This window comes from Pogona vitticeps, chromosome 6 (assembly GCF_051106095.1).
Source record: "Pogona vitticeps strain Pit_001003342236 chromosome 6, PviZW2.1, whole genome shotgun sequence".
In the NCBI taxonomy this organism is placed as follows: Eukaryota; Metazoa; Chordata; class Lepidosauria; order Squamata; family Agamidae; genus Pogona; species Pogona vitticeps.
Window position 1 is genome coordinate 84264427 of NC_135788.1, and position 20919 is coordinate 84285345.

The following is a 20919-nucleotide window of genomic DNA, read 5'->3' on the forward strand; positions in this document are numbered from 1 at the left end:
ATTCCCCAGCCAGCATGTCAGCTGGCTAAACTGGCCGGAAAATGTTATAATCTTTGGTTCCCAAAAGTAAGATTTTCAAGCTTGATAATGCTTGCAGTGTCGCTTTCTGAATCCAGTTATATTCTTTCGGTCACGGGAAGCTGCCTCATATTGACTCAGATCACTGGTTCATCTAGCCCAGTTTTTCAACTCTGTCTGATACCTAGCAACCGATTGCTGGGTTTAGGGCATGATTCTTTCTTGGAGATCCTTAGCATTCCTTAGCAGCTCCCCTCCAAGTACAAACCATGCCTGCCTTCATTAGCTTCTAAAATCAGATATGATTGGGCTGGTTGACATGATGTTATATAGCATTGGTCATTTTTACGTCTTGCTTCAATGTATTGCCTCAGATCCAGGATATACTGTGTACATTTGCCATTATTTCTGTCTTCATTTTGGCAGTACATTTTGTTGTGTTATATCTGTTCCCTGTTTATGCCATATCAATTTCTGTTCCAGCAGAGGTTGGCAGCATGCTTTATATGTACTGCAGGTGCTCCAATACACCAGTTCTGTGCTGTTATATTTCAGCAGGAAAACAATTACCCGTAACCATGCTTGTTGTACATAGGGCCCTGCAGCTACAGTCACCCAAATGATTTCATTCGAGCTAAAATCTCTTATTCTGGCCAGAATCCTATTGGGATTTCAGTCCAAGGTAAGCGAAATTGCTCAAGTCATGATGACAAATTGCAGCTAATTTACAAGGTGCTGGTTGCTTGCCCGGATGGCTTCCACTCACACCACATACACAACCAGGTACATGTCTAGAATCTTGTTAATTAGCTGCAATTTACTGCTGCAATTCGTGCATTTTACTTACTCTGGAGTAAAATCCCAGTAGAAGTCTGGCCTCTGATTTTGACATAGATAGATAAATATGATTTATCTTGAAAACTATTTTGAGAGTGGGATTTTCCCCTTTTTTAATCAGGCAGTTTCATAACAGTCTAATGAGGAAAGCCCAACCCCATTATCAAGATCTGTCCTTCTTTCTTTCAAGAGATCTATATTGAGGGCTTCCTCTTCAAATGCTACTTTGTGCTTTACTATTGATCCCTTCTTTTCCCTTTTGCAACAGACTAATTAAAATGGATTGCAGTTTATTTAGGCACCATCCTATTCAGTTTTTGCTTAGCAACCAGCCATGGGGAAGAAAAGCTGAATCAATAAAAGTTTGGAGCCTCTTCCTCACACTCAGGGGGAAAAATGGCCCAGATTAGAATGGCAGCCTTTACGTTTCACCTGAATACTGTTCCTTGCAGACTAGCGTGAAAGGCATTCATGCCAGACTGGGGACTCTTAATGGTACAGTGGTTGCTATGGTCCTCTCAGAAGCTCTGCTTCTGTGAATGGTATTATAATAAAAAGAGCAGAACATAATTCTCACTTAGACCTTTGCTCAGGATTGTATTCAGTCCTACTTTTTGCTAATATTCCAGTCATATATTCTGAGAACCAATTCACACAATCAAAAATGTTTGGCAATGTATAGATTTAGTGTATCTAAGTGCAGGGTAGTCATTTTCATACATCATGTTACAAGAACTACACTGCTCCCTTGCAGCGAAACATGAAGAAATCGCAAGTGATGAGCAAACAGCAAAGAATTCTGTACATATTACATGAACAACCCATTATGCTGGGATCTAAAAGGTGTACTTTTATAGCTTAAGGGTTTTAAGATACATATACATTTTGTTCAGAGCTTTGCTACTATTTTGGATTACAGCCCCTAAAATCCTCCAGCAAGCATGCTGAGCTGTAATCTTCAAAAGTAACACCTTCAAACCCTGATTTTCTTGTACTCCCACCACAGTTCATGTCTGGTAGCAAAACAGACATGAACCTCACAAATCTTTCCTTTTTAACTGAAAGGACAAACATTCAAAACCTAAGCGTTGTTGAAAGGTGCCAGGTTGCTTGGGGCAAGCTTCAAATATGTTCTAAGAAGAAGGAGCTTCCAGGTCAAACTAGATATTAAACAGGAGACTTTGGTAACAGTCTGCCAGTTAACAGTGGCATAATATTCTGGGGGAGCAGTTTAACACCTTCCCATCCCTAGTGCTTTTTCTGGGTCCTATTTTTAGTTTTAAAAAAAAGGAAAGGAAAGGGTTACATTGTCCCCTCCTCCTATTCCTCTCTTCCTTAAGTGTCCCTTGGAGGCAACATTTCATTTCTTTGCTTCCTTTGTTTCCTGTTAATTTCCCATTCTATTCCATCTATCCTTCCTGTTTCACTTTATAGGAAGACAGGCGGAGAAGAAGCAAATAATATCAACTCTTACTTTAATGTCTTTACAGAAAGCACAATCCATGCATGGCCCAAAGAGCATGCAGAACCACTGGAAAATTTCAAGGAGGAATCGCTATAGGGCTGAGTTCCACTCCTTATTGTAGTCTTGCCCAGAAGCTTTCCCCAACTGGCACTTTCCAGATGTGATTGACTAAAAATCCTGCCACTGTGCTGGCTAAAGATGATAGGCATTGTTACCCAAGGAATCTGGAGGTGTTAGGTTGGGGAAGAAAGCCGCAGAGACCCAACCCTGATTGATTTTTGAATAAACATATCTATATTTTCAGCATTTAAGCATCACTGTTAGTATTGGGAGGATCTTCTGTAGCACATGCCAGAGGGTAGGTTAGGCATCCTTCAGTCTTGAGAGACTATGGTAATGTGCTCTGAATGGAGGACTTGGAACAGTGTCTAGCGTGGCTGAGAAGGCCAATTTGAGAGTGACCATCCCTTCCACACTGAAGACAAATACAATCTGTCCCCTGTCTAGCTCCCTGATTTTGCTGCTTTCGGGACTGCCTCTTTGCCTCGGCCTGCTGGACAAGTGTTTCTTCAAAATGGTAGAGGCCATGATGCACCCCCTGCCTCCAAGATGAATGCTCAGATGTCAAGGTTTCCCATCTGTTGAAGTACATTCCTAAGGCCTTCAGATCCCGCTTGCAGATATTGTTGTATCGCAGCTGTGGTCTCCCTCTGGGGTGATTTCCCTGCACTAATTCTCCATGCAAGAGCTCTTTTGGAATCCAACCATCAGCCATTCTCACGACATGCCCGAGCCAAAGTAGACGTCGCTCTTTCAGTAATGTATACATGATAAAAATTCTACTTTGTTCTAGAACTACTCTATTTGGAACTTTGTCCTGCCAGGTGATGCCAAAGATGTGTCGGAGACAATGCACAGGAAACATGTTCAGCTTCCTCTCCTGCCATGAACAAAGGGTCCAGGACTCACTGCAGTACAGGAGTGTACTCAGGACACAGGCTCTATAGACCTGGATCTTGGTATATGCTATCAGCTTCTTATTAAGCCATACCCTCTTTGTGAGTCTAGAGAACATGGTAGCTGCTGTGACAAACCCAGACCTACTGGGATATGTCACACAGTTACACTAAGCTGCCACCAACCATTCCCTATAAGAAGTCACACAGACCAGGGATGGATTTTTAAACAATAAAAAGAATAAGGTTTATTTAAATACACACAGGGAAAAATAAAACAATCAGGTGAATAAGATAAAGTAACGTGGCTTAGTTTCACTCACACATACACACAGTTTGGTTCACACAGAACCCTTAACTTGAAGCACAGACCCTGAACCTATCAGTTCTGGCTAACCAACAGACACCTGAACCTATCAGGTTGGTACTCTGACACACAGTAGTACCCTGTCTGACACACAGACTCCCACAACAGCTTCTTCTTCCCAGCTGCTGCTTCGTCACAACCCAGTGTCTCTCAGAATCTCTCTCAGTGTGTGTCCCTTCACCACACAGGCATCACATATTTATACAGTACAGCCCCTCCTCCTGATGTCCCGCCTTCCACTCCCCATAGGATGGAACTTTCCCTCCAAACCCATGACAGACAGGTAACATCAGTGCTGTATGTAACACCTCCCCTCTTTATAAGTTGTTTTGTAGGGGGAAAGCTAAGGTGCTTTTCACCAAAAAACAACCTGAATAAAATACACAAAAACAGTTATACATACCATATCATACTTACTCATACTTACATTCTAAGTTAACCATAGCAAATAGGCATTTAAACATTTATCATATACATTACATCAATTTACCTTTATTCATACCAACCAAATTCAAAACCAGGTACATTTAACTGTTTGTCATCATTATATACACATAGTCCATGTTCTTTCGCCGTCTTCATTCTTCAGGTCTTCTTGATAAGGCGTCAGCAACACAGTTCACTGACCCTCTGACCACCTTCACTTCAAAGTCATAGTCCTGTAGGTTTAAAGCCCACCTCATAAGTTTACTATTGTGGGTTTTCATTGTCTTTAACCATTGCAATGGTGAATGGTCAGTACACAGAATAAAATGTCTTCCCCAGATGTAAGGCTTGGCCTTCTGGATCGCGTAGACTATGGCCAAACACTCCTTCTCCACGGTTGCCAAATGTCTCTCACCTTTTTGAAGTTTCCTACTCAGGTAGGACACTGGATGCTGGTCACCATTCTCATCCTCCTGGCACAGAACTGCTCCTACCCCGCTGTTAGACGCATCGGTGTAGATGATGAACTCCCGGTCGAAGTCTGGAGCACGCAGGACAGGATAGTTGATTAACGCCTCCTTCAACCTCTGGAACGCCGCCTCACAGTCGCTGGTCCACGGGATGCGGTCATCAGCCGTCTTCCTCGTCAGATCGGTCAGCGGAGCCGCAATCTCGCTAAACCTTGGGATGAACTTTCTGTAGTAGCCCACCAACCCAAGAAATGATTTGACCTTTTTCTTGGTGTTGGGTCTAGGCCAATCACGAACAGCTTCTATTTTGGCCTCCAGGGGTTTTATCATTCCTCCCCCTACCATGTGACCCAAGTATTTTATTTCCGGGCTACCCAGCTGACACTTGCTGGCCTTTACTGTTAGCCCTGCTGCACTTAACCTCTGCAGCACTAACTCCAGGTGTATCAGGTGATCTTCCCAGGTATTACTGAAGATCCCTATGTCGTCAATGTAGGCCACTGTAAAGTCACTGAGCCCTGCCAAGGTCTGGTCCATCAGCCTTTGGAATGTGGCTGGTGCATTTCTGAGACCAAAGCTCAGGACTCGAAACTCATAGAGACCAAAAGGGCTGCAAAAGGCAGTCTTTTCTTGATCCCTGGGATCAATTCTTAATTGCCAATATCCCTTTACCAGGTCCAATGATGAGATGAACCGACAACCCCCTATGGTTTCAATCAGGTTGTCTAGCCTGGGCATTGGGTAGGCATCAGGAGTGGTTACACGGTTTAATTTCCTGTAATCGACACAAAACCTAATGCTCCCATCAGGCTTGTCCACAAGGACTATCGGAGAGGACCAAGGACTAGAAGAGGGGACGATTATGTTCTCCCTCAGCATCTCGTCCAGCTCCTTCCGCACCTTGTCCCTATAGGGTCCCGTTACTCGGTATGGGGATACTGCCTGCGGGGGTGCATCCCCTGTGTGGATCCGATGCATCACTCCCTTCACTATCCCCGGCTTGTTGGAAAACACCTGTTGATATTTACTAAGCAGCATTTTTAGTTCTTGCTGCTGGTCTTGGGTGAGTGCAGGACTGATCTTTACCTCCTCTGGGTTGTATTTTACTTCCCCTCTACCCTCCCAGAAGGGTAATTCAGCTTCCTCACTCTCAGCTGCTTTTATCGCGAATAAAACCCTCTGTTCCCCTCTGTAGTAGGGTTTTAGGGCATTCACATGAACCACCCTCCTTGCTTGGTTCTCCTCCTGCTCTATTAGGTAGTTCAGGTCTGACATCTTGGAAATGACCCTATATGGTCCTGCCCATTTGAGCTGCAGTTTATTTTCTCTGCAGGGCCTAAGCCAAAGCACTTCCTCCCCTGGGTCAAAGTGCCTCTCTCTAGCTTTGTGGTCATACCATGTTTTCTGTCTGACCTTCTGAGCTTGCAGGTGTTACATAACAGCACTGATGTTACCTGTCTGTCATGGGTTTGGAGGGAAAGTTCCATCCTATGGGGAGTGGAAGGCGGGACATCAGGAGGAGGGGCTGTACTGTATAAATATGTGATGCCTGTGTGGTGAAGATGTAGATGCTGAGATGCTGAGAGACACAGGGTTGTGACGAAGCAGCAGCTGGGAAGAAGAAGCTGTTGTGGGAGTCTGTGTGTCAGACAGGGTACTACTGTGTGTCAGAGTACCAACCTGATAGGTTCAGGTGTCTGTTGGTTAGCCAGAACTGATAGGTTCAGGGTCTGTGCTTTAAGTTAAGGGTTCTGGGTGAACCAAACTGTATGCTTGTATGAGTGAGAATAAGCCACGTTACTTTATTTTATTCACCTGATTGTTTTATTTGCCCTGTGTGTATTTAAATAAACCTTATTCTTTTATTTGTTAAAAATCCATCCCTGGTCTGTGTGACTTCTTATAGGGAATGGTTGGTGGCAGCTTAGTGTAACTGTGTGACATATCCCAGTAGGTCTGGGTTTGTCACATTGATTGGTGTCCAGCGTGTGGGATACGACTGGTCCAGTTGTCCAGCGGTCCAGCAAAGCCTTGGCAGGTGTGCCCAGAGCAAGGGGGGTCTAGTCAGGGACAGTCTGAGGCGCGTAGGTAATCTTCTAGGTGTACCTCACGGGGAGGTGCGCTAGTAGAAGAACGTGCCAACTGGGGAGACTTAGATTAAGGTGCTCTGAGGCAGCCTAGTTTTGGCGGGAAAAAGCTGAGGCAAAACTGCGTAGCAACAGCGAGCTAGCTTGCCAGCTGAGAGGCCCAGCAGAGGGGGGTAGGCTCTGACTCGATACTGTTGCAAATTTAGTGCTGAAGAACAGCAGCAATCTCTAGGGAGAGCTGGTTCTGAGGCAAAAAGGAAAAAAGTGGTCGTTTTATTTTGAGGCTTGACTTTTTAAAGCAGCCTGTTCTGAGGGGGGATTATGCCCTTGACTCGAAGCCAAGTAGCAGACATGAGTGAAGTGAAAGACCCCCAGATTGACCAAGGTTCTGAGGATGAATTTGGCTCAGTGCAAGGTGACAGCACAGGAGAGCAGAACCCAGAACTTAGAAAATTGATCCTAGCCCAACAGCATGAACTGAGGGTGAGGGAAATGGAGGAAAGATTAGAGAGAGAGAAAATGGCATTTGAATTAGAGCGAGAGAGAGAGAGAATGGAGAGAGAAGAAAGAATGGAGAGAGAGAAAATGGCGTTTGAATTAAGAAAACTGGAACTGATGAACCAGAACAATAATAACAATAGGGATTCTGAGGGAGGCCAACTGTCTAAGGCTGACCTGAAGAAATTCCCTGTGTACCACAAGGGAGATTGTCCTGAGGTGTTCTTTTCCTTAGTGGAAAGAGCGTTTGTGGACTTCTCAGTGAGGGAAACTGAGAAGATGACCATCATGCGATCTTTAATCAGTGGTAGCCTGGCTGAGGTTTATGCCGAGATGCCTGAGGAATTGATGAAAGATTTTGCAGAGTTTAAAAAACTGGTGTTTGCAAGACATGGGATAAATGCAGAGCAGCTGAGACAAAGATTCAGGTCCCTCACTAAGAAGCCAGAACAGACTTTTACCCAAGTGGGGGCCCAATTGGTGAGGCTGCTTGAGAAATGGCTATCGCAGGAGGGGACAGAGACCTATGAACAGCTTAAAGACTTGATAGCCCTGGAACAGTTCTATTCAGTTCTGCATGGGGAATTGAAATTCCAGGTGAGGGAAAGGAAACCGAAATCTGTGGCAGCAGCCGCAGAACTCGCGGATTTTATCTCCCAAATAAGAAAGCCCTTGGGTGAGGGGAAATCTGTAGGTAAACCCAAAGAAACCTACAGCAAGTACTCTCAGGGACCAGGGAAAAGCCAGCAAGGGGGAGGGGCCCATGGTGAAGGGAAGCCCTCAGGCATGAAACCAAGCCCTCAGAATTTGGAGGGAAAACCGAAACCAGAGGAGAGAGAATCCAAATATACCAGAAAATGTTATTTCTGTCAGGGAAAGGGTCATCTAATCTCAGATTGTGAGAAATTGAAGCAGCTAAAAGGAATGGTGCCTCAGAATTCTAGTGGGACCAAGCCAAAAGCTGTGTTCTGTGTCCAGAAAGAGCAAAGCTCATTGTCACAGAGGGAGCCTGTTGCCATGACTACTCAGTCTGGAACAGCTACCTATGCTGATCAGGCTGAGGAAAATGGTCCTCTTGTGGAGGTAAAGCGCTGCTTGCTGATAAAAACAGATTCTCAGTTGTTTGAGACAGCAGGGGTGGACGTAGGAATACTTGACCGGCAGTATAGGGGGCTGCGGGACACTTGTTCCCAGGTAACCCTGTGCCATCCAGATATTATTCCCAGGGAGTTTATAATCCCAAATGAGAGCATGAAGGTGGCAGGGATTGAGGGGCAGATAATCTCTCTGCCAGTAGCAGAGGTACCTGTCAACTTTCAAGGCTGGAGGGGAGATTGGCGGCTAGCGATTTCATCGACTCTGCCAGCAGCCGTGCTCGTGGGAAATGACCTGGCTGAACATGTGAAACGGGTGCTAGTGATTACACGCTCACAAGCCACCACAGGGACAGTTCAGGGGGGTAATGATGAGCCAGAGACGGAAGCAGGTGGGGGGAGTTCAGAAGCTGTGGTGGAAACCTTAACCACAGACAGCAGATTTGGACAGGAGCAAAAGGCAGACGCCACTCTCCAAAAGTGTTTTGAACAGGTGACTGACGCCCAGCTAACACCTGAAACCCCAGTGAGATTTCTGGAGGAAAAGGGGATTTTATATAGAGAGACCCTGAGGAATATCTCAAAAGGGGGAGATGGGATCAGAAGTCAGCTGGTGGTACCTGAAAAGTATCGCCCCATGATCTTACAAAGGGGTCACTCTGACATGTTGGCTGCACACTTAGGGGTGAAAGAGCCCCTTGATTTGATCAAACAAATTTGGGAGCAGATCACCCAGGATGACCCACAAGACGTTGTGACTTACATAGACACCTTGATGAATGACCTAAAGAGAAATCTAGAGCTGGCAGCAGAAAACCTGCAAGCTCAGAAGGTCAGACAGAAAACTTGGTATGACCACAAAGCTAGAGAGAGGCACTTTGACCCAGGGGAGGAAGTGCTCTGGCTTAGGCCCTGCAGAGAGAATAAACTGCAGCTCAAATGGGCAGGACCATATAGGGTCATTTCCAAGATGTCAGACCTGAACTACCTAATAGAGCAGGAGGAGAACCAAGCAAGGAGGGTGGTTCATGTGAATGCCCTAAAACCCTACTACAGAGGGGAACAGAGGGTTTTGTTCGCGATAAAAGCAGCTGAGAGTGAGGAAGCGGAATTACCCTTCTGGGAGGGTAGAGGGGAAGTAAAATACAACCCAGAGGAGGTAAAGATCAGTCCTGCACTCACCCAAGACCAGCAGCAAGAACTAAAAATGCTGCTTAGTAAATATCAACAGGTGTTTTCCAACAAGCCGGGGATAGTGAAGGGAGTGATGCATCGGATCCACACAGGGGATGCACCCCCGCAGGCAGTATCCCCATACCGAGTAACGGGACCCTATAGGGACAAGGTGCGGAAGGAGCTGGACGAAATGCTGAGGGAGAACATAATCGTCCCCTCTTCTAGTCCTTGGTCCTCTCCGATAGTCCTTGTGGACAAGCCTGATGGGAGCATTAGGTTTTGTGTCGATTACAGGAAATTAAACCGTGTAACCACTCCTGATGCCTACCCAATGCCCAGGCTAGACAACCTGATTGAAACCATAGGGGGTTGTCGGTTCATCTCATCATTGGACCTGGTAAAGGGATATTGGCAATTAAGAATTGATCCCAGGGATCAAGAAAAGACTGCCTTTTGCAGCCCTTTTGGTCTCTATGAGTTTCGAGTCCTGAGCTTTGGTCTCAGAAATGCACCAGCCACATTCCAAAGGCTGATGGACCAGACCTTGGCAGGGCTCAGTGACTTTACAGTGGCCTACATTGACGACATAGGGATCTTCAGTAATACCTGGGAAGATCACCTGATACACCTGGAGTTAGTGCTGCAGAGGTTAAGTGCAGCAGGGCTAACAGTAAAGGCCAGCAAGTGTCAGCTGGGTAGCCCAGAAATAAAATACTTGGGTCACATGGTAGGGGGAGGAATGATAAAACCCCTGGAGGCCAAAATAGAAGCTGTTCGTGATTGGCCTAGACCCAACACCAAGAAAAAAGTCAAATCATTTCTTGGGTTGGTGGGCTACTACAGAAAGTTCATCCCGAGGTTTAGCGAGATTGCGGCTCCGCTGACCGATCTGACGAGGAAGACGGCTGATGACCGCATCCCGTGGACCAGCGACTGTGAGGCGGCGTTCCAGAGGTTGAAGGAGGCGTTAATCAACTATCCAGTCCTGCGTGCTCCAGACTTTGACCGGGAGTTCATCATCTACACCGATGCGTCTAACAGCGGGGTAGGAGCAGTTCTGTGCCAGGAGGATGAGAATGGTGACCAGCATCCAGTGTCCTACCTGAGTAGGAAACTTCAAAAAGGTGAGAGACATTTGGCAACCGTGGAGAAGGAGTGTTTGGCCATAGTCTACGCGATCCAGAAGGCCAAGCCTTACATCTGGGGAAGACATTTTATTCTGTGTACTGACCATTCACCATTGCAATGGTTAAAGACAATGAAAACCCACAATAGCAAACTTATGAGGTGGGCTTTGAACTTACAGGACTATGACTTTGAAGTGAAGGTGGTCAGAGGGTCAGTGAACTGTGTTGCTGACGCCTTATCAAGAAGACCTGAAGAATGAAGACGGCGAAAGAACATGGACTATATGTGTATATAATGATGACAAAAGTTAAATGTACCTGTTTTGAATTGGTTTGTATGAATAAAGGTAAATGGATGTAATGTAGATGGTAAATGTTTAAATGCATAATTGCTATGGTTAACTTAGAGTAAGTATAAGTAAGTATAATATGGTGTGTATAACTGTTGTTGTGTATTTTATACAGGTTGTTTTTTGGTGAAAAGCACGTTAGCTTTCCCCCTACAAAACAACTTATAAAGAGGGGAGGTGTTACATAACAGCACTGATGTTACCTGTCTGTCATGGGTTTGGAGGGAAAGTTCCATCCTATGGGGAGTGGAAGGCGGGACATCAGGAGGAGGGGCTGTACTGTATAAATATGTGATGCCTGTGTGGTGAAGATGTAGATGCTGAGATGCTGAGAGACACTGGGTTGTGACGAAGCAGCAGCTGGGAAGAAGAAGCTGTTGTGGGAGTCTGTGTGTCAGACAGGGTACTACTGTGTGTCAGAGTACCAACCTGATAGGTTCAGGTGTCTGTTGGTTAGCCAGAACTGATAGGTTCAGGGTCTGTGCTTTAAGTTAAGGGTTCTGGGTGAACCAAACTGTATGCTTGTATGAGTGAGAATAAGCCACGTTACTTTATTTTATTCACCTGATTGTTTTATTTGCCCTGTGTGTATTTAAATAAACCTTATTCTTTTATTTGTTAAAAATCCATCCCTGGTCTGTGTGACTTCTTATAGGGAATGGTTGGTGGCAGCTTAGTGTAACTGTGTGACATATCCCAGTAGGTCTGGGTTTGTCACAGCAGGTTTTCTGCTGCCAGCTCTAGATTTCTCCTTAGGTCATTCATCAAGGTGTCTATGTATGTCACAACGTCTTGTGGGTCATCCTGGGTGATCTGCTCCCAATTTTGTTTGATCAAATCAAGGGGCTCTTTCACCCCTAAGTGTGCAGCAAACATGTCAGAGTGACCCCTTTGTAAGATCATGGGGCGATACTTTTCAGGTACCACCAGCTGACTTCTGATCCCATCTCCCCCTTTTGAGATATTCCTCAGGGTCTCTCTATATAAAACCCCCTTTTTCTCCAGAAATCTCACTGGGGTTTCAGGTGTTAGCTGGGCGTCAGTCACCTGTTCAAAAAACTTTTGGAGAGTGGCGTCTGCCTTTTGCTCCTGTCCAAATCTGCTGTCTGTGGTTAAGGTTTCCACCACAGCTTCTGAACTCCCCTCTGCTTCCGTCTCTGGCTCATCATTACCCCCCTGAACTGTCCCTGTGGTGGCTTGTGAGCGTGTAATCACTAGCACCCGTTTCACATGTTCAGCCAGGTCATTTCCCACGAGCACGGCTGCTGGCAGAGTCGATGAAATCGCTAGCCGCCAATCTCCCCTCCAGCCTTGAAAGTTGACAGGTACCTCTGCTACTGGCAGAGAGATTACCTGCCCCTCAATCCCTGCCACCTTCATGCTCTCATTTGGGATTATAAACTCCCTAGGAATGATATCTGGATGGCACACGGTTACCTGGGAACAAGTGTCCCGCAGCCCCCTATACTGACGGTCAAGTATTCCTACGTCCACCCCAGCTGTCTCAAACAACTGAGAATCTGTTTTCACCAGCAAGCAGCGTTTTACTTCCACAAGAGGACCATTTTCCTCAGCCTGATCAGCAGAGGTAGCTGTTCCAGACTGAGTAGCCATGGCAACAGGCTCCCTCTGTGACACTGAGCCTTGCTCTTTCTGGACACAGAACACAGCTTTTGGCTTGGTCCCACTAGAATTCTGAGGCACCATTCCTTTTAGCTGCTTTAATTTCTCACACTCTGAGATTAGATGACCCTTTCCCTGACAGAAATAGCATTTTCTGGTGTATTTTGATTCTCTCTCATCTTGTTTTGGTTTTCCCTCCAAAATCTGAGGTCTTAGTTTCATGTCTGAGGGCTTCCCTTCACCATGGGCCCCTCCCCCTTGCTGGCTTTTCCCTGGTCCCTGAGAGTACTTGCTGTAGGTTTCTTTGGGTTTACCTACAGATTTCCCCTCACCCAAGGGCTTTCTTATTTGGGAAATAAAATCTGCGATCTCTGCGGCTGCTGCCACAGATTTCGGTTTCCTTTCCCTCACCTGGAATTTCAATTCCCCATGCAGGACTGAATAGAACTGTTCCAGTGCTATCAAGTCTTTAAGCTGCTCATAGGTCTCTGTTCCCTCCTGCGATAGCCATTTCTCAAGCAGCCTCACCAATTGGGCCCCCACTTGGGTAAAAGTTTGTTCTGGTTTCTTGGTGAGGGACCTGAATCTTTGTCTCAGCTGCTCCGCATTTATCCCATGTCTGGCAAACACCAGTTTTTTAAACTCTGCAAAATCTTTCATCAGTTCCTCAGGCATCTCGGCATAAACCTCAGCCAGGCTACCACTGATTAAAGACCGCATGATGGTCATCTTCTCAGTTTCCCTCACTGAGAAGTCCACAAACGCTCTTTCCACTAGGGAAAAGAACACCTCAGGACAATCTCCCTTGTGGTACACAGGGAATTTCTTCAGGTCAGCTTTAGACAGTTGGCCTCCCTCAGAATCCCTATTGTTATTATTGTTCTGGTTCATCAGTTCCAGTTTTCTTAATTCAAACGCCATTTTCTCTCTCTCCAATGCCAATTCAAATTGTCTCTGTCTCTCTCTTTCCCTTTCCTCCATTTCAAATTGCCGCTGTTTCTCTCTTTCCTCCACTTCAAATTGCCTCATCCTCAGTTCATGCTGTTGGGCTATGAGCAATTTTCTAAGTTCTGGGTTCTGCTCTCCTGTGCTGTCACCCTGCACTGAGCCAAATTCATCCTCAGAACCTTGGTCAATCTGGGGGTCTTTCACTTCACTCATTTCTGCCATCTGGCTTCGAGTCAAGGGCATAATCCCCCCTCAGAACAGGCTGCTTTAAAAAGTCAAGCCTCAGAATAAAACGACCACTTTTTTCCTTTTTGCCTCAGAACCAGCTCTCCCTAGAGATTGCTGCTGTTCTTCAGCACTAACTTGCAACAGTATCGAGTCAGAGCCTACCCCCCTCTGCTGGGCCTCTCAGCTGGCAAGCTAGCTCGCTGTTGCTACGCAGTTTTGCCTCAGCTTTTTCCCGCCAAAACTAGGCTGCCTCAGAGCACCTTAATCTAAGTCTCCCCAGTTGGCACGTTCTTCTACTAGCGCACCTCCCCGTGAGGTACACCTAGAAGATTACCTACGCGCCTCAGACTGTCCCTGACTAGACCCCCCTTGCTCTGGGCACACTTGCCAAGGCTTTGCTGGACCACTGGACAACTGGACCAGTCGTATCCCACACGCTGGACACCAATCAATGTGACAAACCCAGACCTACTGGGATATGTCACACAGTTACACTAAGCTGCCACCAACCATTCCCTATAAGAAGTCACACAGACCAGGGATGGATTTTTAAACAATAAAAAGAATAAGGTTTATTTAAATACACACAGGGAAAAATAAAACAATCAGGTGAATAAGATAAAGTAACGTGGCTTAGTTTCACTCACACATACACACAGTTTGGTTCACACAGAACCCTTAACTTGAAGCACAGACCCTGAACCTATCAGTTCTGGCTAACCAACAGACACCTGAACCTATCAGGTTGGTACTCTGACACACAGTAGTACCCTGTCTGACACACAGACTCCCACAACAGCTTCTTCTTCCCAGCTGCTGCTTCGTCACAACCCAGTGTCTCTCAGAATCTCTCTCAGTGTGTGTCCCTTCACCACACAGGCATCACATATTTATACAGTACAGCCCCTCCTCCTGATGTCCCGCCTTCCACTCCCCATAGGATGGAACTTTCCCTCCAAACCCATGACAGACAGGTAACATCAGTGCTGTATGTAACAGCTGCTTTGCCAATGCGTTTATCCAGCTCGACATCTAGGGAGAGAGTGTCAGAGATCGTTGAGCCAAGGTACACAAAGTCATGAACAACCTCCAATTCTTGTGTGGAGATGGTAAGAGAGGGAGGTGAGTCCACCCTTGGCCCATGACTTGTGTTTTCTTCAGGCTGATTGTTAATTCTTGGCAGGCCTTACTAAAATGATTCATGAGTTGGAGGTCTTCAGCAGAATGGGCAACAATGGCTGCATCATCTGCGAAGAAGACATCCTGCATGCATTTCAGTTGGACTTTGGTCTTTGCTCTCAATCCAGAGAGATTAAAGAGCTTTCCATTTAATCTAAACCAGAGATAGACACCTTCTGTTGCAGTTCCAAAGGCGTGCTTCAGCATGACAGCAAAAAAAAGATCCCAAACAGGGTTGGTGTGAGGACACAGCCCTGTTTCACTCCGCTTCGGATGTCAAAGGGATCTGATGTTGAGCCATCAAAAACTACAGTGCCCTTCATTCCCTCATGAAAGGACCCGATGATGTTAGGGAGTCGAGGTGGACATCCAATATTGGGAAGTATTTTAAAAAGGCCATCCCTGCTCACCAGATCAAAGGCCTTTGTGAGATCTACGAAGGCCACAAAGAGTGGCTATTATTGTTCCCTACATTTCTCCTGCAACTGTCTGAGGGAAAATACCATGTCAGTGGTGGATCTATTAGCTCGAAATCCACAATGTGGATTTCGAGCCAAAGGGTAACACTTTTGGAAAATACATAGGCAGAGCTTGGAAAACTTATTTAGTTGGACTGTTGTTCTCAGAATCCCCCAGTCAGCCTTGCGAATCAGTTCTGGGAGTAGGAGTCCAAAAAAAGTAACTGCTTTCAAGCTCTGTAGGAATATGGCTGAGAATTTTGGGAGGCTAGGTTAGAACTCCAGGGTATCATATCTTGCTCTGAAAGAAGGTATCCAGGTTAAATCCACTAATATGCAAGATTTACATATGCCCATCTCTCTCCATTCCCTTCCCGCCCCCACTCCAGCTGCCAGGTCCATGCCGGAGAAGTATGCATCTTATCGGACTCACCGCATTCATATCAATACCGTTGGTGTAGGACCAGGCATGCTGGAAGTACTCTTCAAGGCGCTGCCGCAGTGGGTTAGGGATTTGGTGGAAGCGAATGAATTCCTTAACCCTCAGCATCTGGGTATGGTATCGAGCTGTGCCTGAGTACAGCCGCTGGATGATGGCGGAGACATTGCCAAAGATACTGGCATACATGAGAGCTGAAACAAGAGGGCAGGGATTAGTGGATATAGATGAATGGCACCATTGTCTTGATGATGCTAATGGTGAAATTGTGCAGTCTGCTTAAATATACATTATAAGCACTTACAGAAAGGAGGTATTTGTGGCTTACTGATGACAAAACCTGAGTGTTCAAAAAATCCCCTAGCCTAGGAGATAACATTGGCTTTTAAGTACTAACAGAATTTGTTGAGTCCCCCTCCCCACAACTAAAGTACCATGTCTTATGCCTGCTTAAAAGCCAATATGTCTGACCTGGAACCCTAATCACTAGTCTCAAATGTTTACAGAAATCATATGTTCTCAACAGTGAAGGATACCACATATTGTTCATGCTCAGAATAACTAGCATTATTGCTTCCTGAGCCATGGATTGTTTTGGCTATAAATAAAGGTTTGTCTACACACCCTCTTTTGAAATGGGTCGGTGCAGGCTAAACAGGATTGATTGGAGTTGGGTAGAGATCCATTATGCCATTTGATGTGTTCCTTGAATCCAAATTGCATACTGGACCTCAAGTAACCCTATTTGGTCCACCTCCTTCTGCTGTCAATTTGCCATATTGTTTTTAAATTTTTCTTATGCCACCCAGAGTAGACTATCTGTATAGATGGGTGGGGTATAAATCAAATAAATAAATAAATAAATAAATAAATAAATAAATAAATAAATAAATAAATAAATAACCAACCAACCAACCAACCAACCAACCAACCAACCAACCAACCAACCAACCAACCAACCAACCAACCAACCAACCACTGTACTGCGGCCAAAACTGTGCTCACGACCTGGGGTTCAATCCCACATAGCCGGCTCAAGGTTGACTCAGCCTTCTATCCTTCCGAGGTTGGTAAAATGAGTACCCAGCTCTCGAGGGGGGGGATGCAATGTGTAGCCTGCATAATTAACTTGTAAACTGCCCAGAGAGTGCTTGAAGCGCTATGGGGCGGTATATAAGCAGCACGCTTTGCTTTGCTTTTGCTTTGAAGTGGCTTAAGAAAATAGACATGGGATATTAGCAAATTGAACAGTTCATCTGCTCTTCTATGGAGGGGCAGATGAAGTGAACAAAAGTTAGACTTAGAGCAGTGCAGATGCACTGCATCAGTTAATTTTAAAAAACACAGAAAACGTCTTCCTGGAAATGGGAAGAAACTGGAGGAAGCAACAAGATTTTTCTCCTTTTCTTTGACTTGTCCTGTGGTTGAGAACCTGTTCGCAGCTGAATTTACCACCAGTCGGTACTGAAGAACTTTGAGTTAACTATAATTTTCCAAGCTCAAGAATTTTGTTATTACATATTCTGTTATATATACTGTATATCAAACAATCAACTTGCACATTTGGAGTGGGAAAGAAAATAATGTTATATTTGATTTTGTGATTCACTTACAAGTGAAGTGGGGAGGGCAGAGGGGAACGGAAACAGGATATGTGGAAAAAAAGTAAACTCTAGAGGAAAAGGAGGCAGGAAAAAGCAGACATGTGCAAACGGAAGAGAAAGTGGAAAGCCTTTTCTTTATCCCCACGTTGCGCAATTCCAGTTTCCTTTCCAAAATAACAGATCCCCAACATGGCTTCAATATGAATATTATGGAATGAGAACAAGACACCATCAGCAGAATGAGACTGCAATAATTGCAGGAATCAATTATTTTAGACAGTGATAGGTGTGATGTACCCCATGCATACTAATTCAAATGTAGGGCCAGCCCTACCATTAGATTGAGGTAGGCAACGTTATAGATCTAGGAGCCAAATTGTCACTGGCAACACTTCTCATAGGTTGCTTCAGGCCTGGAAATGGCCAGCACAGGAAATGAGAACATCTGATTTTGGTTTCTTTGGTTTTTTTTTTAACTGATGTTTTTAAACTGAGGATTTTATGACAAACTCCCAATGCAAAAAATCAAATGCAATCAATCCAACAAAATGAAACATTGTAAAACACTCACAAGGCTGCTCCTCGATTCCTCTAAGCAAAACAAAAAGCACATTTGTAAAATGAATTTTAAAAACAAAACCTAATTGAGAAGATGTGGAAGCTTCCATAGAGGCCTGTGGGTCCTCGAAATAGATTTGGTAGGCTGTACGTGGCCCCCAGATTGCCCTTCACCCACTCTTGAAATACACTGAGTGATGCAGTTGCCTCAGACAGATACTGGAACAGCTGGGTGCCACATGGCATATCATATATTGCCTAATGGTGGCCTACTGCTTTCATATGCAGTGGAGAAAGCTGTCCCATTGGCAGCACTGAAGACGGGTTCAGCTGTCAGTCCAGTCTGCTTTTATACATGCAATCAAATGTCTGGGCTGACCCTGTTTGCATCTGCTTGTTTCAGTGTGTGCCCATTTTATGCCATTGGGAATGGATGGAATGTGAGATTCAGACAAGGGAGATCCAGATAAAAATTTCTTTAGTAGTGACAAATTTTGAGAAGACAAAGAGGTACAGAAAATACCCACAGTGAACAGTAAAAGCTTATCCACTCAGAGATTTGTGCCACTTTCCTTGCATCTATGACACTGGCACTGCATCCCAGTGGCCACAAGATGCAGGGCTGAAACTAACGTCAAAGGGGGGGGGAGTCTTGTTTCCTGGATTTTATTTTTACACCACCACAGGGTAATAATGTATTTTTGTTCTGCTTCGTTCTGGTTTCCTCCAGTGTACAATCTGCTCTTGTGGCCCCTTGTACCATTTTGTTGCATGCTGATCAAATCACTTTGTGGGTGAATTGTCATTTGATGATGTATCCTTAGGAGTGTGTTTCTACTGGTAAGTTTCTACCTCTCCATGCCTTAGTACTTCTCCTGCTTAGGCTTCTTGGAGATATCTGCTGTTCCTTCCTTTGGAAAACCACTGCCAAATTCACACAGTGACATAAACTGACAGGCAAAACATGTGAAGGGTTGAGAATGGCAGCTGGGCAAAATAAGGGGAGAGACAGAGGAGAGCGGAGTTGGGTGGGATGGGGGTGAAGAACATATAGGCAAGAGAAGAAGGCAGTCAGTGTTGGGATGGAGGTCTCAAGGAGCAATTCCAAACGTATATGAACAGATGATACCAAGAAAACCCAGTTCTTCCCAGTTACATTCAATAACATGTCTTCATGTCTGAACAGGAGCCACAACACCACTGCCCTATTTGTGAGCAAGTTGGAGTTCTTGGAGTTGGGCGCAAACAAGGAATGTTTTGAAGCCCTGAAACAAGGTTAGAACAAATTAAAAAGCCAACCCAAGCCATGGGAGTAGAAGTTCTGGTTACCCTGCTGTCCTGATGCAGCCTGTTAAAAGTACTGAACAAGCTCACTTTTAGGGCAGGAAATAAACTAGACTTAACAGATAACTACCGGTATATCACTGGTGGCTCCCAATGTCTTCAGTCAAACGGAGAAAATGGGTTGCAGTTTCAGGCAAAGCTGAAGGGAACACATGCTGTGCTGCTCCCTGCCCTTTACCAGGGACAGGATGTGGCTTTTGCTCTCTCCTCAACTGTTGACATGGATTCAACATGTTTCTTTCCCCCATACATTTCACGGAGGTCTATTTAGTTCTATAGGGCAAAGGATTCATTAGGAGATGCATATGTGTGCCCTGTGTCTGGCAAGCAGGACATCTTTTCAGATTCACAGTTTACTGCCAGGAGCTAAGCATAATGTGTTATTATTAGAGATGCATCTTGGACCTGGCAAGCCAACTGCATGTGTCTTCTCCTCATTCTGTCAGCCAAAATCCAACTGAACCTAAAGCATGCATGTGGATTTTCAGCATGTTTAGATATTTCAGTGAGTGATTTGGGAGAGATCCTATCTCCAGGCCAGAACTATCCTGAATATCATGTAAGCACTTCTGTTGTTTTTACATGCCACCAAATCACATCTGTTGTATGGCAACCCTAACAGGAGGTTCAAGGCGTATGAGATATCTAAGGAGTGGTTTTACCACTGCTACTTTCTGATAGGTTTCCATGGCTGAGCAAGGCCTCAAACCAAAATTCTGGCTTTCATATCTCAGAATGTTATGCACCATCAAGTCACACCCACAGTATGGCAACCCTGACAAGAGTTTCAAGGCATGCGAGACATCTAAGGACTGGTTTACCATTGACACCCTCCAATGAGTTTCCATGGCTAAGCAGGAATTTGAACTCAGGTCTCCTGAACTCTGTTCCCTCATTCTATCTGCTACACCATACTGGCTCTTATCTCTAGGGATAGGATTATTTAAATTTGATTTATTTATATTGAAACTCTTAATTTCCTTCACTTTCTTCTACTCATCTTAAATAAATATTTTGTTTCAAGTTCATCTCTGAAGTTCATCAAGTATGTTGACTACTCCACGGACTGGTCTCATTCATATACCCATTTGTTTAAGGTCTCAGCTACTTACTTTGCAAAGAAGAAAAAGAGGAATAACAGGATTTGGTCCAGCATGGCAGAGTCCAACTTTTGCAAACAAATACTATTGGTGCCACATTTCTAAGCCAGGGATGGGAAATGTATAGCCCTCAGATATTCTTGGACTGCAGTTTCACGAGCTGTGATGGTGGGGCTAATGGATGCTGCAGACGAACAATGCCTGGAGGACCACATGTTCTCTATCTGATCTTTTAAGTATCTGTTCCCTAGTCTCAGGCTGTACTCTCTCAGACACTAAGGGCAACTGCTTCAGAACTAGGAAGCATAAGCAGTCTGTTCATGAATACATTAAAAAAAAGAGTGTGTGTCAGGCTATTCTGCCTCATAACTGGGAGGCTTTTATTACAGACCGCTATGTGTTTCCATGGAGGGTGAAAAAGGCTATATTCATAGATACATTGCTAGTGTGGCAAAATCTGCACTCTGCCTGTGATAATGGCAGCCTCACCACTGCTAACAAGTACCAGATCTCTCCATTTATTTTGTGGGACACATTCTTCCTTCCTTTATACCTTTCATTCATTTT

General features: G+C 45.0%; 1 protein-coding gene across 3 annotated transcripts in view; it reads right to left on the bottom strand.

Annotated features, from left to right (window-relative positions):
* The window catches only part of KCNH6 (potassium voltage-gated channel subfamily H member 6), a 158106-nt gene that overhangs the window by 16321 nt on the left and 120866 nt on the right, over positions 1-20919 (bottom strand). For all 3 annotated transcript variants that reach the window (XM_073004050.2, XM_073004051.2, XM_073004049.2), the window contains one exon: positions 15741-15940. In XM_073004050.2, coding sequence (XP_072860151.2) covers positions 15741-15940 — 200 coding nt within the window. The remainder of the gene's footprint in view (positions 1-15740; positions 15941-20919) is intronic.